The 25,518-nt window shown below is 44.3% G+C and overlaps 2 protein-coding genes across 3 annotated transcripts; both read right to left on the bottom strand.

The window, feature by feature from the left end:
* Positions 1-1,461: 1,461 nt before the first annotated feature.
* Positions 1,462-4,311, bottom strand: LOC130733882 (EPIDERMAL PATTERNING FACTOR-like protein 5). 2 transcript variants are annotated; one of them, XM_057586162.1, is made up of 4 exons: positions 4,116-4,309; positions 3,531-3,734; positions 3,341-3,384; positions 1,462-1,858 (listed from the first exon to the last, which is right to left on the bottom strand). In XM_057586162.1, the coding sequence occupies exons 2-4, from the start codon at positions 3,649-3,651 to the stop codon at positions 1,631-1,633; spliced, it is 393 nt and encodes a 130-aa protein (XP_057442145.1). In that variant the 5' UTR covers positions 3,652-3,734; positions 4,116-4,309; the 3' UTR covers positions 1,462-1,630. The 2 variants fall into 2 exon arrangements, with proteins under 2 accessions (XP_057442145.1, XP_057442146.1); XM_057586163.1 differs by having other exon boundaries at positions 1,462-1,834; positions 3,531-4,311.
* Positions 4,312-13,662: 9,351 nt separating this feature from the next.
* Positions 13,663-16,125, bottom strand: LOC130728259 (uncharacterized). The gene has a single exon (XM_057579663.1). The coding sequence runs from the start codon at positions 16,123-16,125 to the stop codon at positions 13,663-13,665; it is 2,463 nt and encodes an 820-aa protein (XP_057435646.1).
* Positions 16,126-25,518: the final 9,393 nt, after the last annotated feature.

Genomic DNA, 25,518 nt, shown 5'->3' with positions numbered 1-25,518 from the left:
TTTCTTTGACTACCCCTTTTCTCCTTAATACTTCAATTATTTTTCAGCTGTACATTTTCTCACTTATCAATAGTGATGACTGATTACTAAGTCTCACATCCTTAAGTAATCATTTGATTAGATAATCATTATGTTAATTTGATAGAAAATTCAGACGGCTATATCATATCCCATATTTATTCGAACCAACATATGTATTTATGATGAACTCAACTCATTATATGTCCCGGCCCTAAAGTTAGCTCAAGTGGTAAGAGTTAGGAGACATAAGGGTGGGGAAGGAAGGTCCAGGATTCAAATCTTGGAAGAAATTTTTTAAGGGATTTTATAACTTACTAATAACTAACCACTAACATTGTTATTTTGTTATCTCTTCTTTTCTCCCTTCATTGATGCATGTATTATGGGTTGAGTACCCCTTGTGCTCCCATTAATGCATTTCTTCGCCTATAAAAAAAAACCACTAACATTTACCTATAAAAAAACTCATTATATTAAGCCATATAGCTATAGTATGCTGGAAAATGTTATAAATTGAACTATATACGAACTTTCATGAAATACAGAATTGCTATAAAGACTCACCAAGAAACATTGCGAAGGTTAAATACTAGAAGCCATCGAAATTTTGAAAAGGATGATGTAGATATTTAAAAATATAATTATTTTACACTATGTGTAGCGATATACTATCCTTCCATCCAATCATGTCTTTTGACAAATGGGTGCACGTGAAGTTCTTGGCTTTTTGCATTCTTTTCCAACCAGAAATGTTAAACATGGCTGTTCTATCTCCCTTCCTTGTTTGTGATGTGTTGTTATACTAATCGCTTTTTCAATTTTGTCGTGTTGCACATCAAATTCTCAAATCGGATAGGTAACATTATTATAATTTAGGTGATATGATAATATTTTAAGAAATTTCAGCTAATGAGACACGTGAAAATATCATTGAGCCAACACTTAAGACTTAATGATTTAAAAACCTTATTTCTAATTTTTCATTTATCTCTAACTGATGTCGTCATATTTGTTTGAGAAAATCAAGTCTTTCCAAATAAATGTCTTTATCGAGAATTGAACTTGTACTATTATTCTTACGGGATATAACTTGTATACCACTACACCATGCCTTCTCGGTAAACTGCGCGTATTTTAAATATGTTGATGGGCAAGAATTAATATGTAGATGAAATATACAAATAAGGACAAGAGGGATAAAACTAGCTAAAAGAAGCTCCAAATTAAACTGCAGCAAAGAGTCAGTACACTTTCAGAGATTCATCAGACCACCACTCTGGCAACCAAAAACGAACTGACACTGCAAAATGGACCAGTCTTGAATGAACTGGTCTATACATGCAGATTCCCCCACTAAATTAATGCATTAAAAAATTCAACAAATTAGAGTCAAAGAAAACTAAGGAAAACAATAAAGCCAAATGTATATATCAACATAAATTTACTGCTACGAACTCACATTAATCAGATATATATTTCATATAAAATCAAAGTTCTGTACTGTATTTTCATATATATCCAATATCCACCACAGGCTAAAGCTAGAACAATTCATTAAAGAGCTAAATTCAACTATATATTAGACTGGACAAATATGTCATAGATTTCTTCATGGCATGTATAATCTGTTGCCGCACTTGCATCTCCATGCCTCCGGGTAGTACTCGGCGGTCACCGGATTCCCAGGCGGCACTGGCACATGAACTGGTCTGCAGGGTGCACATCTGCCACACTTGGCGGCACACCGTGGTGGAAATGACCCAGGTCCGCCTAGAAGCCTCCTTGCCCAACCCATGGAGACCTCAGTTTTGCCCTGTCCAATTCCCTTCTTAGGTTGCTGACCAAATATCATAGTTAACCAACAATGTTATCATATTTATTGGAGTAAGATCTAGCTACCTCAAATTATATCATGATGTCCTAAATATAATATAAACATGAAAAAAATCTAATTAAACAAGTATATTTTAGATATTCAACAACTCCAGAAGTAAAAATAAAAAATTAGATAAGTATACAGCAACACATTCTTTAAACATATTTTTGTAAATATGCATTCTTATAAATGTTTTTAAAAAAATTGAGATAAATGTGTTAATTTTTTTAAACATATTAACGTTAAAAAAACATATTGAAAAAAAGAATGTGGTATTATTTTTACTATCTCTAACATGATCTGGATGTGATAATGTGGGGTTACCTTCAGTCAAATCAGCAAAAAAAGACAAATACATATATAAATAATTAGCTTACCAAAAAAATCATATATAAATAATTAGTTAAAATATATAGAGGAAAACTCTAACGTGCGCCCCTGGATATATACATGATTTTGCATAGAACTGTGGTTTTGTTAGCGACGAAAATGCTGAGCACTGGACGAGCACGTTACCGAGACTGGTGTGACAATAACCAACAAGACAGTGAGTGAACCTGCTCAACTCTAACGTGCGCTGGTGGTGTACAGTGCGTGCTTGAACAGTGAGTAATCCAACAGCGGTGGAGCCAAAGGGGAGGCACATGGTACCACAACCCACGTGTGCTGCTTAATCACGGTGGACTCCACGCATCAGACGGCTCACAATGCAGCGGGTCCCTATTAACCCCTCACCTATTTTGGCGCATTTTAGCCACTTTTTATTTTTTCAATCAATAGGATAAAAAATTCAAATTCTCCTCTAATACAATTGTTTTTTTCTTAACTAAGGAATGGTTCTCGACTAATCTTTCACTCTATTGTTAGAGCACTGATCAACAGTAGGTGCAAGAATTGGGATTTGAAAGTCGGACTTCCAATCACTTATTTGACGAAACACTAAACTATTATGTCAACTCATTGATAGTTTTTTCTCTTATTTTTCACAAAAACTATAAAAACTAGGAAAGAACTACCAAAAATGTTAGAGCCATAACTTTAATTGAAGGAATACACATTGTTGGAGTACTACATTTTTTTTCCTTATCAATGTGGTGAACAGTGAGATTTTGGAGACTGTCCCCATCAACCCTTGTTTCAGTTGCAATCATAGTTTCACACTTCCATAGTTTACTTTCACACAGCAACAACCATGAAACAGAACCCTTTTTATTTTAAAAAAATAACAAAAAATTATATAACTCCAATTGAAAAGTTGTTTCAAAAGTATAAAATCTAAATCTTCACTATCACTATGCAACAGTGAGTTAAGAGAGTGTTAGACCTAGGTAGTCTAACTAAAAGAGCCTTGAAAGAAATTTGTTGGTGTAGTAATTTTTAATTTGATGTAACATGCAATAAATAACAACTGGAGATAAGCCAATGTCAAATGGGACCAGTCACCTGAAAATCTATACCAGCTTTGAAAAACATGGGACACCTAGTTTCTGCAATGAAGAAAACGGTGTGAGTTTGACAAAGATCATACAATTACTTAATTACTTAATAGAAATAGTACTATTAGAGGTTGAGAAGAATTAGAGTCCAAATGTCAGAATAATTAATAATTGAAGAGTTTAAAAGAACTACATACCTAAACCTGTAATGGGAGAGACAGTGGCACTGCTGAAGATCAGTGTGCAAATTGAGAGTGTGAAAAGGAAGAAGAAGAAGACTCTGCAGCAAAGCTTGTTGGTGTTTCTCTTCTTCTCCATGAAAAAGAAGAAAAATCCTTCTGAAAAAACCTCAAGAGCTAGCACCACCACTAGGAAGATTGTTTGTAGATATATGACTGACTCTGACACAAAAAGAAAAAACACTCACACTCTTTCTCAAACTATGACCCCTATGAAGATAGTGTCTATTTCAAGCTATAAAAACTAGTAATTGCACGTTCCATGCAAGTATCAAGCTAAACAAATACCTAACACTTAGGTCCTTTTTATTCCAACTCTCTATTTTGTCTCAGAAAATAAAGATGCAGTGTGCTAGAGAGAGTGGACAAAGAGAAAGTTGGAAAATTTTGGATGGAATGGTACGGCTTTATCTGATGGGGGGTGTGTGGGTTGTGACAGAGGTGTGTTTTTTTCACAGTACTTAGTTTATTAGGGAGGTTAAAAGAAGCAAGAAAAATAAAGGTGAATCTATTTTATGCAGATCAACAGTTCCTAAGCTTTACCATGTATAGGTCTTGGATTCTCTTGCAGCTTTCTTTCTCTGTCTTTCAACGATTCCCAAACCCAGAAAAACTAAAACAACCCCAACTTCTTTTCTCTCTCTCTCTCTCTCTGATGCTTCCTGCTCTCACTGCACGCACACTTCCTCTGTTTTCATCCTCTGCTATTTTCTCCTTCTGTATATAGTTTTTGTTCTCATAGTCCTACTTGAGCATATTTATAGTGTGTGTGTTTAGATAAGAGTTGAGGGTAGTAAAGACAGAATTTCATTTTAATTCATAAGAGTAGTTCTCTTCACTTTTGTTTTAAAGTGTGTGCTAACGCCTGTTTAAACTGATGTTAGTAACTTAGTATACATCTTTAGATTAATATTGTCAAATTTTTGTGAAGTTAATTATTGTAAAAATGAGTTGAGATGACTTAAATTTGATGTGATTTATGTTTGAATATGTTTATAGAAAAAGTGATTTCTATAAGGTAATGTTGTAAAGTCCAATTATAAAATCTCACTATTGATTATTTTCATGGTAAAAACTACTCACTCTAGCTAGTTACTCCGCCCGCCAAATTGGTTTGGGACTAAAATTAATTATAAGTCGATTGCAAACACATATTAACTACCTAAAATTAATTTTGATCAATGAGAATTGATTTTATAAATCTCAAACATGTAACCAAACACATACGTCATGGATTTAACTCAAGGTTCACCAGAGTGATTTTAGGTTTTAGAGGCCTCCCAACTGTGACTTCAACCACAACATCTATGTTCATTCACAATTTTTTGCAATATGACAAACAACTGTCATCCTAATGCGACTGCAGTTGAGGTAGCTTTTCTTGTTCTTGGGTTACATCTTGTTGTTTTGTGTGGTGGGTTGATCTTTGCTCTTTTCTGACTTGTTTTTTGATGGGGAATTTTTGGGTTGTCTTGCTCACTTGAGAGAGCTTTGTTCTCATGGCTACTGATATCCTTCAATAAATTTTTTGTTCTAAAAATAAAATAAAATTGAGACACATGATAAATAGTAATTTTAACCGGCTTAAATTTTCTAAATATATCCTTCATGTTCTCTTTATGTTCACGTGAGGTAAACAGTACGATGAATAAAGTAATTTTAACCGGCTTCAATTTTTTTGAAATTTTGTGTTCACGCGAGGTAAACAGTACGGTGACTAAAGTTTAAACTCTACCGGAAAAGGAATGTTAGATCTTAGCAGCTCGAGTAATAAGTGAACTAGAATTCTTTAATTTCAATCAAAATTTCTTATATAGTAGGTAAATGTAAAACCCTATACCTAATTCCTATATAAACCTGGGCCTTATATAAATAGGCCCAAAAATCTACTTAAGCTAAACAACGATACATCGGTCACCCAATTAGATTGAGGCTTGCGTCTAAAAGGGGGGAGCTAAACAAAGATACATACTCGCCCATAAGGTTGAGTCACACGACCGAAAAGAAAGCTCATAAGCTACTTAGAATGACGACTTACAACCTAACTCAATGTCTCACATGTAAAAGGGTAGCTTGTCATTTAGGAAGCCTTTGAATTAACCTTGACAAAACATCACCGGCCTCTAATAGCCTTAACCACTCAAGGGGGCGTTTAAATGAAGACCGTCCACTTTAGACACCAATTGAGCAGGTGCCATGGCCAATCCACTTATCTAGTTTCATTAGTCATCTGTTCAATAACATTTCAAGCAAGCGTATGAATTATTGGTTCAACATTATCAACATTACATGGTAACCACTCACTAATACCTCTAGATTAGAGGACACAAATGATCTTAAACGTGTTTCTTTTCTTGTTATTTTTCTTCCTTCTTAATTGTGGTTCTCACTTTGATTGATTAAAATAATTGGTTCAAAGGCTGAACCATTATTTCGTCTACACTGAAGTTTCAACTTTCAACCCCTATTGCTTGGGAATATTTGGGTACTTGCATTAAAAGATTCATTATGACTTAATAGCTCATATAAATACAATATTTTGGTTCACCGCGTTTCCACTTGGACCTTTTGGGAATGGAAAAAGTACAAGATGTTGAAAATGTACTGCATCCTCTGTTGCATTAATGCTCAAGCAGCCAGGTAGATTAGAAAGTGGGCCACCTCTCACACGGAGGAACCACACATGTTGTACGAACCAGATTCATACGATCATTTCTTCAAATTTGTGTTGTTTGATCTTAATTTGATGCCCGGTGCCCCTATGGTATTGTGAGTGTAAAGTGATTCGGGTAAGCTGACCAAAACTACCCAGGGAGGGGTAGGTGCTGAGAAGACGGGAGATGGGGACTTAATGATAGGGTTGTCGCTGATGGAGAGGGCGCGTGCGCGGATCGTGTTGGGGGAGTGAGTTGGGTCCGATCTAAGTGGAGGAGTTAATAAAAACGCACCTGCTCTCTGATAGAGAGAGCCTTTTATACTTCCCCCAGGGCTAGGGTAGCTTCTGGGGGGTCAGGAGAGCCTAGATCACTAAGGGTCTCTCCCACTCTTCCCACTGTTGGATCTCCCTGCAGTCTCTGCTATGTTCGGAGATCTAAGGGTCAGGGGTTCCTAGTAACCAGCAGCTAAATCCGGGGCTACGCCCCTACTCTCTCGCGGCAGGGGCTCAGAGTCAGCGGTGTGACGGTTGAGGTGATTCAGATCACTCTTCCAGCTGGCATCCCGTCCCGGGGTGGTCGGGGAATTGGGTGCTCGGCGTATTCTTTTAGACGGGCATTATGCTTGGCTAAGTATCTATGTGTTTCTTTGACAATGACTAGATAGCTCGTTCTACATGCATGTCTTCACTTATTTAAGATTGCTCGTGCCTCTCTTCAAGGTATCTCCTCGTGTTAGTTTGTTCGTGTTAAGAGGAGTGTAATGTTGTTGCTGACGAGTTTAGTTAGGAAGATATTCACCTCTAAATTCCATTTCTAGGGAGAAGATTATCCCTACGATTTTCTAGCTCTTCTATCCAGTGATATGATATGTTTACGTTCGTTTCAGACTTTCAGTTTAATTGAAAGTTCTATTTTATGGTAAAAATAAAAAAAAGGGAATCTTATATTTACCTCTAAAGTGATATGATATGATATGTTTACATTCGTTTCAGACTTTCAGTTTAATTTACGTTGGGATACTATAAGGGAATTCGGGTTAGAAGAATTCTACTCAAACCGGTGAATCCACTAGAGAACCCGAATTTTGGCAGTTCCTGAGCCAGTACTTTAGTTAGCGATAGGCATTGCCACTGTCCTTCTTCATATTTCTTTAGCAGTAAAAAGGGGATTGCTCCCTTCTTCTACTTATTTAGTAAGCACTTTGGACAACCCGAAAGAAGAAGCTTCAACTGCCCAGGTCCGATTGAGCAGATAGTCAGGCAGGTGGCCTAGCCCTAACAGTGATTCTCGCTCCGACTTCTATTTAGTAAGCACTTTTGACAACCCGAAAGAAGAAGCTTCAACTGCCCAGGTCCGATTAAGCAGATAGTCAGGCAGGTGGCCCTAACCCTGACAGTGATTCTCGCTCTGACTTCTATTTTTGATTTGCATAGTGATAAAATCATTTCAAAATAGTATTATTTTATCCCAAATTCGACCACCCGAACTGAACCAATCCAATTGAGATCAAATTAGTTTGGTTCGGATCCATAAAAAAAAATCTAAAAATCTCCGAACCAACCCGAACTGAAAATACTTGATTAGCTTGGACATTTAAACATTAAACCAATACAATTCGATTACACCCCTAATATCAATAGTGTTGGTTTAATACTATCCTAAGGTCCTAAAATCCTTTGAAATTTCCTCTAAATTAAATCTACTAAATTATGAAAAAGAAAAAGAAAGTAACAAGTGGTCTGATTTACCCTCGCAACATTACATAATTTTATTTGATTTTCAAACACACAACAGTCTATTGCCCGCGCGTCACGTGATGCGGTCCTCAATTTGAATCTATGCCCACACCTAATACACGTGTGTGAATGATGGGTAGTTGTTGTAGATTGAGACCCGATAAACACAAGTCAATTTGTCAAATAAGTGATAGTGTTGTTATGGACATTGGTCAAAATGACTTTCTAAAGAGCTAGTCCATCGGTTAACCACAAGTTACAACATGCTCATCTCTTAGCTAAAAGGTCATGAGTTTAATATTCGCTTATTGAAGTGAAGTACGATTTATGGATAGTCACGAGTATTCGTGACAAATCATTACTATCGTCGATAAATATTAATAGGTGTAATTATATTCCAAAAACAAGATCTATGAACAAATATTGTTTAATTAGAAAATGGTGGGTTCTTAGACAGAGCATATTTGTGTGCTCTATGTATGGCCTAGCTATATATGTTACCATTTTTCTTAAAAAGTAAAAGATTATTGAAATTTTTTTTTTAGAACATCTTTGTCAGATAAGAATGAGCAAAGGACAAAACTCCCACCCATTAAATAAAACAAAAACCTATGTAACCATTTATCAATTTATAAAATTCAATTGCACTTTTAACTGCCTTAGTGCACCTCTGTAACCCAAAAAAACTGTCTTAATGCATGCATGTGCTTCAGACTTTGCAACTTTCTAACTTTCTAACTTTCTTTTTACTATTTCAGAGTGGTTTTCAAGGAATATGATCAATTTGGCACGAGATTTCCTAGAAATGGAATATTATCCTCCTTAAATTGGCATTTCTTTTTTATCTTTTTGTAACATAATTTGGCATGTCTTAATTGACTTTGATCTGAGTTCCTAATCTTTAAACAATTTGCACAAGTTTTTGATCTGGGAGAGATCAAGCTACCCGTTGACAAGGGGTAGGAGAGAGGGGATCTGGACGCGTTGAAGGACTCCAAGTAGGCAAGGTCCCGGGAGGGGCTCCTGCAAGACACTCCGATGCCAAAGTCAGTGAGAGAAGTTGTAAGAATGGTGAGTTTGGAGAGAATACGTTACCTTTTGATAGAAGAAGTGTTCCCTTTATATAGGAGAGGTAGAATTAGGGTTGGAGCCATGCAACGTCATGCATGGCTCGTACCTGGGGGCACGGATCACCGTTGGATTTCCTGCAGAGGAACAGTGATCCAACGGTTTGGGGGCCCCTACGGATCTGCACCAGCCAACCTACCCCCTAGGGTAGTTGGCCTAGGTCAACCTCTATATAGTGGGCCCTGGGTTCCTTGTCCTCACCCTTGGTGGTGGGGCCCAGGAGCAAGGGGCTCTTAGACTCCCCCAAACTGTCCCTTGGCTGGGACGTTCCGTGGGGCCCAGCCCCGTCCTAGGTGCCCTGTCCGTCCTCGGTCAGGGTTCCCGGAACAGTAGCCCCCTAGCCCTGGTCGGCTGTTCCAGCGGAGCGAGGGCTAACGTGTCCTGTGCTGGTGGCGTCATGGAGGTTCTCGGGGTCGTAACATAGGGGTCAAAAATTTAAAACTTTATTCATTAATGGTGGGGGGCCGTTTGGCCGTTACATTTAGTACCCCTAGAAAGGGGGTGTTACTCGCATGGCGTTGTAGCGGAGGCGAACGGTTCCTAGGTCTCTGTCGAGACTCTCTCTCGCGGCCAGAAGGGGGGTCAGCTCGGCTTCGATTTCGTCCATCGTTCCCTTCCCTTCGCCCTTGCGTTCCGAGGCGGAAACTTCTAGGCCCCAAATTAGCATGCTAACCTCCAAGCGGCGTCGGTGTAATTCCCACATCTCCTCCGTCAGCTCCAAGAAGGTTAGCAACCCCGCCTTCAGTTGGGGGTTAGGATCCTCTGTCAGAAGCCTGCTGACTAGGGATCTGATCCTACCGGGGGCGGTGGCCTGCGTTTGGTAGGAGTAGTATAGGTTGCAGTCTAGAGCCTCGGCCCTGAGTGCCTTCAGGTAAGCCTCCGTGGAGGTCATTCTGGCTTAAGGGGAATGTGGAGCCTGCAAAGGGGGAGTGGTTACCATTTATAATCGAAACGTTCTTGGGTGGTAACGCCCATTAGCCTTTTCCCAGGCGTTTCTCTTGGGAAATGAAGGGGGCATTAAATGCAGGGGCCGGTGGTCAACGCACGCCCTCCCTAGGTTGTATATACAGATTCTACCGACCGGGTAGGATTCCGACCGCGGTGGTTTGGCGTTAGGACGATCGGGTCTCATACCGAGTGGGTCGTTGCATGGTTTGAATCTGAGAAGTCAAAAAGACGCGGAAGAAGGGAACGGTGTGAGGCTTTGGGCCCACTGCATTTAATGTACCTGACTCTTGAGATGGTACGTGTCGTTTCCGAGTGGGTCGCGTCGCTTCGCGACTCCTCTCCCACGTGCCTCTGGAGGCGTGTGTCGCTTCGCCGTCACTGCCTCCTTTCTGACGTGGCAGGGTCTGATTGGACGATGCCCCTTGGTTTCCCCAAACGTCATGATTAGGGAAACTAGGGCTGTCGAAACGTCACGTCTCCTTCCTCATTTTCTATAAAAGAGAGGGGGGGATTCATTTGCACTTTCGCATCTCTGAATCTTCCCAAAGCTCTCCTCTTTTCTTTCCGTCAGGTACCGGTGTTTCACGGTGGTGTTTTCTTTTGCACGGTGGTCGTTCGGTAGCTTTTCCAGTTTTTTTTCGTAAGTCCTTGCTTCACTTGCTTTTCCTTCTTAAGTCTTTCTTTTGTTTTTCCCTTTTCTAGTAGAAAGGGTGGCTTGCTCTTGGGGGAGTTGGGAGCTTCCACTCCCCTTGTGGCCCCCTCTTGCGGCGGAGGAGATTCTCTCTGAGGGTCTGCGCCACGGCACGGTCGCGCTGTCCTGCCTAGGGCAAAGATGGACCCCGGGTGGGTCCTTCTTTGAGCCGATTCAAACGAACTAGGTGTTGATACGACGTTTTCCCTTGTGCAGGTGTCGTTATGGGGAAGTCTACCCAGAAGAAGAGAGGCAAGGCTGCAGATGAGGCCCCGGGGGGGGGGGCTTTAACCTCTAGGCCCCGGTCAGGGGCGCCTAAGAGTAAGAAGATCGATCGGGAGAAATTTCCTCATCTAAAGGGGGATGAGGCCGTGTATGACAAGTGGTGCCGCACCATTCTCGATCTCCCGTCGGAGTACGCCCACGAGAATGAAGATTACTTCTGGAGTCAGCGTTTTATGTCGCAGACCCAGATCGGCCCCGGTCACATGGTGTATTCGCCGAGCAAGACGGAGCGGCTACCCCACACCCCGCCGTTTGGGGTGTACATGCATATCTACGCCATGAAGAAGGTGAGGGTGAGGATGCCCCTCACGGATTTTCAATGTGACGTTCTTCGCCATATGGCGGTCGCGCCGTCGCAGCTTCATCCCGGCGCTTGGGGTTTCGTGCGTCCTTACGAGGTCGCTTGCGTCTTGTTCGGCCAGAAGCCGTCGATTCCGCTATTTTTTCATTTATTCGTTGTGGCCCACACTCAAGGACATGGTGGGCACGGGATTATGACCCTGAGGTCGGGTAAGGATCTCCAGATCTTCCACCCGTTCGCCGAGTCCTACCGGGATTTTAAAGATCAATTCTTCCGGGTGGCGCCTACCACTCCGCCCCCTTACTGGTGGTTCGAGAGGGCTCCGAACGGCGCCAGTCGCGCCCGGTTCCCGCTGACCTGGAATGCCAAGCACTACGACGTAAAGATTAGTGCTTTCGGTTTCGAGGCCGGGGCCTTGTCGGAGGTTGACTTGGCCTTCAAGAATCTCTTGGTGGCCGCTATATGGAAAGAAGTAAGGGGTAATCCACCCAAAGAGTTCTGTATTCGGTCGTTACGCTGTTACGATCTTTGTACTTATAGCGTTCAGAAGAACGCTTGCTTATTGCGTGCGAGAGGAAAGGCGTTTTTGTTACTATGTCTAAAGTGATGCATGCCCTTTCGCCTGACTAACTTTCTTCTTGTATTTCCTATGCAGGTGCTAAGATGAAGATCAACGCCGCTTTGGTTGCCGCACTTCAGGTTCCAGTCGACGAGGTCGAGACCGACAGCGAAGGGGAGCAGGAAGTCCTTCGGGACGAGGGAGACGGTCTTGGTGACCAGGGGCAATCGGCGGACGGAACCAACCCCGTTGGGGCCGGTCAGGGCGGCCCGGTTAATGGAGAGGAGACAACCGATCCCGGGACGGGGCCCCAGGGAGGTCGGGTGAGTCCTGAACGTCAGCAGGAGGGCTCCCTTGAGAGGGAAAAGGGCCGCTCAGAGCGCCAAGTTAAGAGAAAACGCCATTCTTCGGGCGGGGAAAGTCGCTCTCCTGAACGAGTGACCCCGATTACCCAAGTTCGTCCCCCAAAGTCGATTTCCATATGGAGTCGCGAGGCGGTGGACACGAATGATCATAATGACCAGATCGACGCTTTGGTGTACAATGAGCATGACCAGCCGTTCTTGGGCGAGAAAGAGCCCTACAATCTCCTGAACTATGCTCTGAAAGCGGTGCTTCAGACTGCCTCCGTTATTCGTCATGTGCAGCAGGGGCCGGTGCTCGACGTGGAAGAAATCAAGGAGCAGGTGAACGAAGCCGAGCGTAAGTTCGCTAAGGCGGAGAAGGAGTTGGCTGACTCCCGGAAACTGGTTCAAGAGCTGACCGCTGCCAAAGTGAAGCTACAAGGGGAGGTTCATGAAGTGACGACCAAGGCCAGGCAATTCGTGGAGAAACTGGAGTTGAGCGAGAAGGATAATGATTGGCTGCGCTCCCGGGCAGAGAAAGCCGAGCAGGTGCTGAAAGATGAGAAAGTTGCCCGGGAGGAGGAAGTTAAGGAGATGGAGGCCTTGAAGGCAAGTAATGCTGAGCTCAAAAAGAAAGTTGCCGATCTGGGGGCTGAGAGAAAGAAGATGAGGTCGAATCTGAAGGAGATTCACAAGGCTTCTTTTGACAATGCTTTGGCTCAGCTTGAGGTAGTCCATCCGGGACTGGATGTGGGCCCCCTTCACTATCGGAAGGTTGTGTTGGGAGGAAAGATCGGGACTCTGGACGACCAGAAGCAGTTTACTCCGACCTTCCCAGCCGAGCCAGCTCCTTGAAGTTCCTGTCTTTAATTGTAGCTTGACATGTTTAGTGATTGTCTTGTGTTTGTATAAACTTGTGGGTTTCTTCTTCTTTAATTTTCGTTATGTGTTTGTAAAGACTCGTTGTTTCTATTCTTCGTCCCGTGTTTGTAAGAACTTGTCTGTTTGTTATTTTGACTTTCGAATAGTGTTCTTACTTCTTTACTCGGCTCCCCGAACAGGGGGCTTTAATCGTTCCGCGCCCGGTGGGTCTTTGTGCCCTATGGGTTTTTAACAATTTCATGCCCTATGGGTCTTGGTGCCCTATGGGTCTTTTATTATTTCATGCCCGGAGGGTCTTGGTGCCCTATGGGTCTTTTATTATTTCGTGCCCGGCGGGTCTTGGTGCCCTATGAGTCTTTTTTGTTTTCGATACGATCGCATGTCTTTGTCGTTTCAAATAATTCGAATTCAACATAAAAAACTGCTTCATTTCTGCGCTTAGAGCTCGTGGCTCTAGTCGTGTACAAACTTGGATGAGATGGGTGTGTACCCTTGATTACAAAAGACTAAATTAAAGGAAAGCGTTTGGACAGATAGTCGGTGCCTGGTTGGTTGCGTCCTAACTATAGTATCTTCTCAGGTTGGCTGCGTTCCAGGTACGAGGGATTTCCTTTCCTGCTAGAGTTTCCAGCTTGTATGCTCCCGTGCCGGTTGCTTCGACTACCCTATAAGGGCCTTCCCAATTGGCCGCTAGCTTTCCCCGCTCGGTTGAACGTGCTTCGACGCTGGCATTTCGGAGGACCAAGTCCCTCGCGGTAAAGGAGCGGAGAACTACTTTCTTGTTATAGCGAATGGCTGCCTGCTGCTTTGCGATTAGCTCTCTGCAGTTGGCCACCGCTCTTCTTTCAGCTAGGAGGTCAAGGTCCTCCCCTATGAGTTGATCGTTCTGGTTGGGGTCGAACCCAGCCGTTCGAGCGCTCGGTTCTCCTATTTCAGCCGGAATCATTGCTTCTGTGCCAAAGGTGAGGCGGTAAGGGCTCTTCCCCGTAGTCGAGTGCGGAGTGGTGCGGTATGCCCACAGGACGTGGTCGAGCTGTTCGGCCCAGTCGCCCTTGGCGTTCCCCAACCTCTTCCGGAGGCCTTGGAGAATGACCATGTTGGCCGACTCTGCCTGCCCGTTTGTCTGGGGGTGCTCGACGGAGGTGAACCGCTGCTTGATGTGCAGCCCGTCCAAGAGGTCCCTAAACCCTTTAGAGGTAAACTGGGTTCCGTTGTCTGTGACCAGGATCCCGGGGACTCCGAACCTACTGATGACGTTCTTGTAGAAGAAACGTTGTACTCGAGTTGAGGTAATTGTTGCTAGCGGCTCGGCCTCGATCCACTTGGTGTAGTAATCCACTGCCACCACCAAGTACTTGAGTTGGCCGGGTGCAGTGTCGAACGGGCCCAATAAATCCATGCCCCACTGGTGGAAAGGCCAAGGACTGACTAGAGATGAAAGACGGGCGGAGGGAGCGTTGTGTAGATCAGCGTGCCTCTGGCAGGGGTCACATTGCTTAACATGCTCCGCAGTGTCTTTCTCTAGGGTTGGCCAGTAATAGCCGGCTCGGAGTACTTTTCGGGCAAGGGAACGCCCGCCCGGATGGTGGCCGCAGCTGCCTTCGTGGATTTCAGCTAAGACATAGGTTGCTCTGTCCTTGGGCAAGCATTTGAGGAGGGGGGTGGAGAACCCCCGCTTGAAGAGGTCATCGTTAACTATGGTGTACCAGGAGGCGCACCTTACCAATTTCCTGGCTTCAGCCTTCTCTTCGGGCAGCCATCCAGATCTGAGATACTTGATGATCGGGGACCTCCAGTCTTCCTCGGTATCGATCGGCATCATGACTTGCCCCGATGGACGATCAGGGTCAGCTACATAAGGGAGGGCCAGAGTCCCTTGAATGACTGTTCCATTCAGGCCAGGTTTTCCAGTGCTGGCCAGTTTGGCCAGGGTGTCCGCGCGATCATTTTGGGCTCTGGGGACGTGGCGGAACTCCACCTTGGTGAAGGTTGAAGCCAGTCGTTTCAAATGGGCCAAGTACTGCTCCAGGATGGGATCCTTAGCTTGAGCATCTCCGTTTGCTTGTGAGACGACCAGAAGTGAGTCGCAGCAGACAAGTATCTCCTTAGCTCCCAGGTCTCGAGCCGTGACCAGTCCCGCGATGCAGGCCTCGTACTCGGCCTGGTTGTTTGTGGTTGGGAAGTTAAAGCGGAGGGATTGTTCGACCACCATCCCGGTGCTACTTTGCAAGACGATCCCAGCTCCACCACCTTCCTTGTTACTCGAGCCATCTACGTTGACTACCCATGTGGTCTCGGCAGGGGGCTCTTCCTCATCGGTGAGTTCTACCAAGAAGTCAGCTAGGACCTGTGCTTTAATGGCTCTCATGGGCTCGTAGCGGATGTTGTGTTCGGAGAGTTCGATGGACCAGCTAACCATCCGGCCGGCTAGGTCAGGCTTATGAAGGACTTGTCGGACCGGTTGGTCGGTTCGCACAACGATGCGGTGAGCTTGAAAGTACCTCCTCAGCCGCCGCGCCGTGGTCAGCAGGGTCAGCGCTACTTTTTCCAGCATCTTATACCTGAGCTCCGCACCCTTCAATGAACGGCTGACAAAATAGACTGGTAGTTGGACTCCCTCCTCTTCTCTGATCAGGACAGAACTTACTGCCTTTTCCCGTACGGCTAAGTATAGGTATAGCGTCTCCCCTGGTCTAGGGCTGGTCAGAATTGGGGGCGAGGACAAGATCTCCTTCAGCTGAGTAAATGCCGCGTCGGCCTCCGCCGACCACTCAAAGGTTGCTCCCTTTTTCAGGAGGGTGTAAAGAGGCAGGGCCCGGAGAGCTGCCTTTGGCAGAAAGCGGCCGATCGCGGCCATGCGACCAGCCAGCTGTAGGACTTCTTTGACCGTGCGCGGGCTCTTCATATTCATGATCGCCTGACATTTGTCAGGGTTCAATTCGATGCCGCGGTTGGTGAGCATATATCCCATAAACTTCCCGCTACGAACGCCAAAAGTACACTTGTCGGGGTTGAGGCGCATGTTGTGCTTCTTTAACTGCTCAAAATGACTGCAAGGTCAGCTGCGTGGTCTCCTCCCTTGGGGGTCTTGACTATGATATCATCTATGTAGACCTCTACCGATTTTCCCATCAAATCCCCGAAGATTCGGGTCATCATCCTTTGGTAAGTCGCTACTGCGTTCTTGAGGCCGAACGGTAGCATAGTGTAACAGTAAGTGCCCCGGTCAGTGATGAAAGCAGTTTTCTCCTCGTCGTCCCTGTGCATGGGGATTTGGTTGTAGCCTGAATAGACATCCATAAGAGAAAGGTATTCATACCCGGAGGAGTTATCTACCAGTGCATCGATGCTTGGTAGGGGAAAAGGGTCTTTAGAGCATGCCTTGTTGAGGTCGGTGTAGTCGACGCACATACGCCACTTCCCGTTTGCCTTCTTGACCAAGACCACATTGGAGAGCCAAGTAGTGTACTTGACCTCCCGAATGATCTTGGCTTGAAGCAGCTCTGCGGTCTGTTGTCGGATCACTTGTTGTTTCTCGGCGCTCATTTGCCTTTTCTTCTGAGCGACAGGTTTGAACTTCCGGTCGACGGAAAGCTTGTGGCTGCAGAATGCGGGGTCGATGCCGGGCATATCTGCCGACGTCCAGGCAAACAGTTTCCCATTGGACAGTAGCAGTTTCTCCATCCGTTTGGAGAGCTCTCGGGGAAGGCCACGAGCTATGTTGGTGGTGTTCTCCGGAAGGGGACCGACCTGGATAGGGCGGGTCTCCCCGTCGGGTTTGAGGCGCTGATCGTCTCTAGACTGGTCCACGCGGGGGTCGAGGTCGGTCACGAGACTGGTGTGTCGAACGTGAAAGTTGTCATGCTGGTCGTGCGCTTTGGACTTCTTTCTCTTCCTTTCCTCCTTGGCCAGCCTGTAGCTGGAGTTGTAGCAGCTCCTTGCCATTTCTAGGTTGCCGCGTACTGGTACCGCCCTTCCTGCCCAGGGGTACTTAAGCATTAGGTGGTGGGTGGATATGATCGCCCTGAAAGTGTTGAGGCTTGGCCTGCCAAGAATGGCGTTGTACGCCGTTGGACATTCCACCACCAGAAAGCGAGCTTTTATAGTCCTGCAAATTCTGTGATCTCCCAAGGAAAGGCAAGTATCAAAATATCCTAAGGGTAGGACTCTGTCCCCTGTGAACCCGACCAAATCATGGTCGTAGGGGAGCAGGTCCTTCACCGATAGCCCTAAGCTCTTGTAAGCATGGTAAAACATAATGTCAGCGGAACTACTTGTATCGATGAGTGTCCTTCGGATCTTACCGTTGCCGATCAGGGCTTCAATGACGATGGGGTCATCTTCTTCGCCGGTGTCCTCGCCGTAATCGTCCTCCGTGAAGGTAATGGCCACCTTCTGCCTTGGGGGGTGGAGGGACCCTGGTCGGGGCCTTCCAACCGCGGACATGATGACGCGGGTACTCCTTTTCCGGCTGTTGTTGGTGGGTCCGCCTGCGGCCCATCCTCCTGCTATTGAACTGACGCTGACTAGATTGCTTCCATGTTGTCTCCTGACTTCATCCCGGCCGTGGCGGTCGGGGTTTCTTCTCCGTTCTCGGCTTCGTCCGCGACGCTCGGGGCTCTGGCGAAGCTCGGGGCTTTGGCGACGCGGTGGAGTCCTATCTCGACGATCTGCCGATCGGCGTTTGGGAGGAGTCCGGTCTCGGTGTCTTGGAGGGGTCGGTGTCCGCCTTGGGGGTGGCGAGCGTGGGCGTTGGAGGGCCCCCGTCGACACAGCTACATACCTGGACAGCCTTCCTGCTCTGATTAGTTCCTCCACCTTGTCCTTGAGGTTCAGGCACTCGTCAGTGTTGTGGCCCGGGCTGTCGTGGAACTCACAGAATCTCTTGGAATCCATCTTGTCCCCTCTCGTCAGGAGTGGGGGGGACGGTCTCTGAGGTCGGTGGAGGCTTTCTCCCTCAGGATACGTGAGAGGGAGGAGTTCAGTGGGGTATAACTATCATACTTCTTCCGCTTCGACTTCCGTTCGTCCTGACCCTTCCGTCGGGACTCCCGGGTCGAAGGCTGGTCCTTATGTTCCTTCATCTTCTGCGGTCCTTTGATCGCGAGTGTCTGACTCGCGACTCTTAGGGTCGCGGCATCCTCCATGTTTATGAATTTCTCTGCTCGAGCTAGAAATTCCTCTAGAGTGTTGGCTGGCTTGCCGTCCAGCGAGGTTAGGAACGGTCCTGGTGCAAGAGCTGCGGTAGCCAGGACCAACCTAGTGTCGGGGAGAAGACCGGTGATATCACCGGCCTCTTTGTTGAACCGATTGAGAAATGCCTTCAGAGACTCCTTCTCTTTCTGCTTAACCAAAGCCAAAGTTTGCGCGGTCTTCGGTATGCTGCGCACCGAGGAGTACTATGCTAAAAAGCAGGACACGACCCCGTTCCAGTCGTGCAGTGAGTTGCTCGGTAAGTTCTGGAACCAGTTCATGGGTCCTTTCCAAGGCTCATGGGGAAGCATCGGCAGTATAAAGGGTCGTTGGCCCCAGCATACTGCATCGCGCCCACGAAGAAGTTCACGTGTTCCTGCGGGTCGGTGTCTCCCTCGTAGAGCTTCACTTTAGGCCGCGCCCACCCCTGAGGGAAAGGAAACACCATAATCTCAGGGGATAGAGGACCTTCGATCGGCGCTGGAGAGGTGACAAGCGCGTTGTTGGACCTGGGGCGGTTGTGCGTCCTGTCCCGAGTCGGGGAGGGGCTCCTGCGCCTAGAGGGGCTCCGGCGGGGAGAGTAGCGTCTCCGTGGCGTATGGCTGGCCACCCGCTCAGCCGCGGGTGCCCGGCGGCGTGCTTCTTGGTAGTAGGGGGTTGGATCGGGCCCCCGTTCGTCTCCTCTTCCTGGGAAAACGCGGGCAGGGGGCGCGATTGAGTTTCCTGCTCCTCAAGTTGTCGCAGGCGTGCTCGGAGCATGTGAATCTCCTCTTGAGCGTCTCGAATCCTCATACTATGGGTCTGCTCTCGCCCTGCCCCGTTGTCCTCTTCCATTGCCCGGATGCGAGCCTCCAAGCGGCAGAGTGCCTCATGGGCCGCATGCGGGGTAATGGCCGCGGGTTCCGGCGAGCGGGGGGGCTGTGGTTGAGGAGTCGGGGGAGGAGGGTGTTGGGGAGGAGGAGGAGGGGTTCTGCGATCCGTAGTTTCGTTGACAGTCTCCACATGGCCCTTAGGAGTTGGTACAGGACGGCGTGAAGTCTGACGTGTCTCTACCATAGCTTGCTAGTTGATGACTTGAGGCGACGGCACGCGGTGTTGGGAAGAGTTTTACCAGATCCCCACAGACGGCGCCAATTGATCTGGGAGAGATCAAGCTACCCGTTGACAAGGGGTAGGAGAGAGGGGATCTGGACGCGTTGAAGGACTCCAAGTAGGCAAGGTCCCGGGAGGGGTTCCTGCAAGACACTCCGATGCCAAAGTCAGTGAGAGAAGTTGTAAGAATTGTGAGTTTGGAGAGAATACGTTACCTTTTGATAGAAGAAGTGTTCCCTTTATATAGGAGAGGTAGAATTAGGGTTGGAGCCATGCAACGTCATGCATGGCTCGTACCTGGGGGCACGGATCACCGTTGGATTTCCTGCAGAGGAACAGTGATCCAACGGTTTGGGGGCCCCTACGGATCTGCACCAGTCAACTTACCCCCTAGGGTAGTTGGCATAGGTCAACCTCTATATAGTGGGCACCGGGTTCCTTGTCCTCACCCTTGGTGGTGGGGCCCAGGAGCAGGGGGCTCTTAGACTCCCCCAAATTGTCCCTTGGCTGGGACGTTCCGTGGGGCCCAGCCCCGTCCTGGGTGCCCTGTCCGTCCTCGGTCAGGGTTCCCGGAACAGTTTTCATTGCTAATTTTAGGATGATGTAATTTCACAAGATCATATCTACTTTATTCTCATGTTGACGAATTTTTTTTTTTTAAAAGTATGTTGACGATTATTTGGTCTTGGTAATGGCGGTGGGGTTACAACTTTCCATTAACTGCAATTCACAACACATCTTCGACACTAAAAATAACATGCACCACCATGTTAATGTTAATTTGGTAGTGATTTGAATTTGAAAGCTGGGGTAAACTATTTTCAAAATGAGGGCCCTGATATGGTACGTTTTCACTTTACACTAAAGATAACATGCACCACCATATTCCCCTCATGTATCATGATACACATTTAGGGTAAAGCCACTTCGATCTCCCAAAAGACCATGATATATATTGATAAGCAAAAATATGGTGAAAATATTTCTTATAAAAGATACGGTACTAATTCATTCTCACTTTTAAGCTTGCTTTTGTGGTAGAGTTAAACCTAAAACATCAGAAAAAAAAATGTGTATTGAATGAAATTTATCATTTATCAATCAAAATGAAAATGCAGGTTATTACGACAACGAAAAGCAAGAATAAAATTCAAATAAATATGATTGTAAGTTTCGATCGAGTAGCATACACGGTGAGAAATTTTTAAGTAACATGCGGAAAATCAAATGACTAAGAAAGAAATTAGAAGAATAAGTCCTAACACAAAAACAGAATTACAAAGCTGCATGCCTATAATCTCCAGCTAAAATATGAAATAAAAAAAAATTAATATATCAACGAAATTGTTGCAGAAAAGGGATTTCCAAACAAAACATGCACAAGATGCAACCAATCCAGTATTTCTGATTTTTAATATTGAGATTAATTTCTATGTGCACTGATAGTGTAAATATATTTTTCATAGTTCAGTCACATCCTTCAATTTTGTTAAAAGTACACCTTTCTTGGTATTAAAATTTGTTGTGTACGTACTATTATCCATGTGTGTACGTATGTTGCGCTTTTTAACATTAATAGATGCGGAAAAGGTGAATAAAGGTTATTCACATTCAAACGGTTACACAAAAGTCAAAGTAAATGACAAGGAAAAGTGCACACTTTGCTATTTCAAACTAACATTATATTTTTTTATAAGTAATTGTTAGTTGTTGATAATATACTAATATGAGTAAATTATTACTTTTTAGGGTTTGAATCTTGCACCTTTTACCCTCCCAAAGTCTTACGTCTCCTAGCTCTTATCACTTGAGCTAACCTTTGGGGACAAGCTAACATTATGTGTATTTTTTGCCAACATTTGAATTATCTCTCTCAATTTTTGTCAAAATTTCCATATTGCATATCTACATAATACTATAATACTATAGTGATTTTAGAATAATTATAGTTAGATATCTTAAAAACTTGAGAATTCAAGTGTAGTTAATGTTTCATATTAGTTAAGAATGAGTGATATGAAAACTTTATAAACCATTTCGTTCATAAACTTAATGCCTTAAAGTTTTGAGTAAAAATTATGGTAATGTGGTGGTGACTCGCATTAGAGGAAGAGTTCGAGAATTTAAGTGTGAGTGAAGTCTCACATTGATTAAAAATGACTAAGGTCTAAGGTGAAAACTTTTTTTGAGTAAAGATGTACCGGGCGTCGGATTCCCTTAATAGTCTTTGGTGTTAGTGCGGTTCTCATGCTTTAAACTCCCCTTATCCCAAAAAAAAAAAATGGGACATTCAATCGGGCATACTTTGTGGTAGCTAGGGTAAAAAGTGAACCACGGCTCAAAACCAATCTAACCAACCATTTTTCTTGTCACTGAGCGGGTGAAACTTGTCTTTAGATTCCTTGAGCTTGTAATTGAATCAGCCTTCTTGGAGAATATTGCGCTTCCAATCAACTTTTAAATACTTCGGTTTCGAACTGACTTGATATCTTGAGCCTTGAATGACCTTGAAGCTCTAAACTAACTTGTTTTATGAAAATGCATTAATTTCAAACCATTTCCTTTCACTTGCTATTCGAATTGAACATGAGTTTTAGCATTTTGCTCTAACATAGGGACTCTGGTTTTGAACTGGCAAAGAATGACTTTATCTCGAAATCTCTACCTTTTCCTTAACCAACGATGCTTGTTTTCCAACTAATAATAAAGTTCTCTTTTGTTTTTTAAGGTTGGGTTTAATATGCGGCTTTGCTTGCTGCAAGGTTATAAAATTTAAAGCAATATTCTTTTTATTGGAAACAAGATTTTTGTCTGGCAAATTTAAAATTGGAAATGCAGGTTTCTTCTTGTCGTGGAAATAAATGCCAAAGCTATTAGAAATGTGATTATGACCATAGTAATAGATGGTTAACCTAACAGCTAGTTGCGTCCATTCGTGCACGATGATAACGACTATTGCATAAACATGGAAGCTATTATTAGAAAAAGCCATTGTGGATTAAGATAAAGATAAGTAGTTGCTAGTGGATGTTTATTTCAATATCAATGGGACTAATTGTACTTTTATGGACCATAATTTAAAACCATACATACAAAGAGGAGAGATTAGCTATCCTCAAAAGTTTTGGTTGAGAGTGACTCACGTAAATGAAATTGAAGACCTTAATTCAAGAACTATCTACCGAATTAATTATTGACTTATAGAAAGTTGCCTAAGTTAAACTCATCAGGCAATAAGGGGTCCCCAAGGGTTAGCTCAAGTGGTAAGAGCTAGGGGACATAAGGGTTGGGGAGGGGAAGGTCCAGGGTTCGAATACTCGAAGAGAAATTTGAAGGAATTTTCTAATTTAGTAACAACTAACCACTAACATTTGCCTATAAAAAAATAAAAAAAAATCAGGCAATAAGGGATTTTTATGGTTAATATATTCATGATATACTATAAGAAACATTTAATTAATAGTAGGGTTAAAATGTTTTATTCTTTGATTTATTCACTCCTGTATAAAATTATCCCGTTTTTTATTTTATTCTAGATAAGGATCTGTGGTGTTATAATGTTTATGTGACAAATTTGTTACCTAGTCGTCAGCCCACGTGGCAATTCTAGTCAAATGTAATTTGTCCATGTAGAATTTTCATATCAGTTTTCATCCTTTAAAATTTTTTCTAATCGTTTTCTAACATTAACTTCCCACTTTTTTCTCTTCCTCCTCCCCCTATCTACACAACCTCCACTGCCACTACACAACCCCACATCCTACCCCACCTCGCCCAAACTTTTCCTCACCTCCCTCTCCTCCTCGCCTTCATCTTCCACACTGCAATGAAGAAGGCAAGAGGCCCAAGATTGCATTCGGTCTTCCATAAAAGCTATGTTATTAGTCAAATTTTGAAGAAGGCCTTCTAGATGTGCCTTTTTTTCTTCAAGATCATTGACATGAGCCTAGTTGCGAGCCACTCGGTCAAGGGTCAGCCGAAGTGTCCCCCACTCTGTGTTTGCAGCACAATAGCCTTAACAACCAGAATATCAGCCTGATTGCTCAAATGGTATGTGTCCCAATAGGAGTACAAAGCCTTTTTTAGATCCCCTTCAAATAAATAACAATCTGACCTCCAACGTGACCATGGAGAATGGATCTCAACAACCTCCTCCTGATCCTCATCAATACTAGGACCTTTGTTCACAAGGCCACATTCTTTTCAACGGAACGACCTCACAGTTGTCATTAGAAGGAGAAGGTTCCCAATTTGAGCAACCTCCTTGGCTAGAACCGAGATATTAGTTTGCATCGCCAAAGGAGAATTCTCAGCCGGGGTAGCAATAAAGTGAGAAGCAACGATTTCGAACTACCTCATGTAGAGCTTCTTCCAAGTCGATCGTGACATCCTCAATGAAACAAAAACATAAGAAGGGAAGTAAGAAGACAAGTGAAATGAGAATAAATGAATGCATGATCCTCACCGTGAAGTTCTTCCCGATTTCTTGGTGGAGAGTTGATAAGTGCCTAACACTTAAAAGATTTGGCCCTCTCTACCACAATCTTAATTAAAGTTTCCCACAACTGCAAATTTGTTAAGGATAGTTGGTTCTCCCTAATCATATAGCTCCAACGAGGGAACTCGTAATGCATATGCAAACAGTAAATAGCGGTCAAAATATATCCACCCATCGAATGACTCAAGAAGGGTGCGCCATTGACAGCCCAAGAACTCGAAATAATTCTTTGTTCCATGAAACCTTTTCACATAGATATAAATCTGTGACAGTTTGGAAGAAAAAAACATTAGGGGACCTCTTCAAGGCTTGCCAAAATCCTCTCGGTGGCATAAAACACGCATAACAAAGGGAAGAAAGGTTCTAGACCAAGAACATGGAAAAAAAATATGAAAAGCCCAAACAAATTCTCGACCATTCATGCGATTTTGAGAAGGTGCTACTCGGAGATGATTCAAAACATGGATCTCAAACTTTGAAAATGGGAGATGAGCAATAAGCATGTGAACATATAGTCATAAAAATATACAAAATAGCTTTGGTCAGCCCATTAATCGGACACTAGGGTAGTAACGAGCCGAAGTTTTGAATAAAAAACCTTAATCATCTTGAACGCCTCCAACTGACAAACATAGACAAGACTGGAGGTCCCCGAGGGTTAGCTCAAGTGGTAGGAGCTAGGGACATAAGGGTTGGGTGAGATGAAGGGTCCAGGGTTCGAACTCTGATGATGACTAATTTACTAACATTACTAACAACTAACATTTTCCTATAGAAAAAAGACAAGAATGGAGAACACACTCGCCCCTATATGTTGAAATATATCGAACACAACACCCATGGATCAATCCATATGAGAGAGGTCAAAAACCTATCATAGCGAGGCGTTGTGGAGTATAGTGCCCAACACACAACTTTGGGGAAAAAATTGCCGCAAGCAACCTATGCGTAAAGATGGGGGGACTCAAAACCTAGCATTGATAAAGGAAATTAAGATCTTCACCAATTGATAGTAGGAAAGAGCAAAGCCAATGTCTTAGCTTAATCATTCTCCATTATGGTGGTTTAGAGCCTAAGTCCTCGAAGACCCAGACCACACATGACAGTGGGATAATGGAAGACAACCATCGCTTGCCCATGGCATTGCAACGAAATAGCATACTAAGCACAATACAAAGTTTCCAACTTTCACTAGATCACGACATGAAACCATGCAATAAGAAAAGGAAAACATCGAGAAGATTGAATAACTTACTAAATCAGAAGATATATAAAGATCTTTAGGAGAAGTGGTTTACATGTCACGGAGTAGAGGTTTATTGTGATTTCCAAAGACGAATACTTAGCAAAGATGGTGAGGATGAAATAAGGTAAAATGATGTTTGATCTTCTGATTTAAAGGTCGTGATCCAAGGGGAATACATAAATTCACTTCCCAAGCGAGGGTAGAACGACCTTTCGCACCCTACGACCCATTATTGTTGCACCTTCTGAGAATTGCACCGAATCAATCCTCAACGGTCAAAGGGTCACATGCATTCTCCATCAATGGTCAACTTGTGACGAGTCACACCTCTTCCCACTCTGGAGGACCTCAGACAAGGCGTTAATATGTAAGGTAAAAACCTATTG

The sequence above is a fragment of the Lotus japonicus genome, chromosome 1 (genome assembly GCF_012489685.1).
Source record: "Lotus japonicus ecotype B-129 chromosome 1, LjGifu_v1.2".
In the NCBI taxonomy this organism is placed as follows: Eukaryota; Viridiplantae; Streptophyta; class Magnoliopsida; order Fabales; family Fabaceae; genus Lotus; species Lotus japonicus.
Note: the sequence above shows the minus strand (reverse complement) of the source record. Positions and strands in the feature narration are given on the sequence as shown.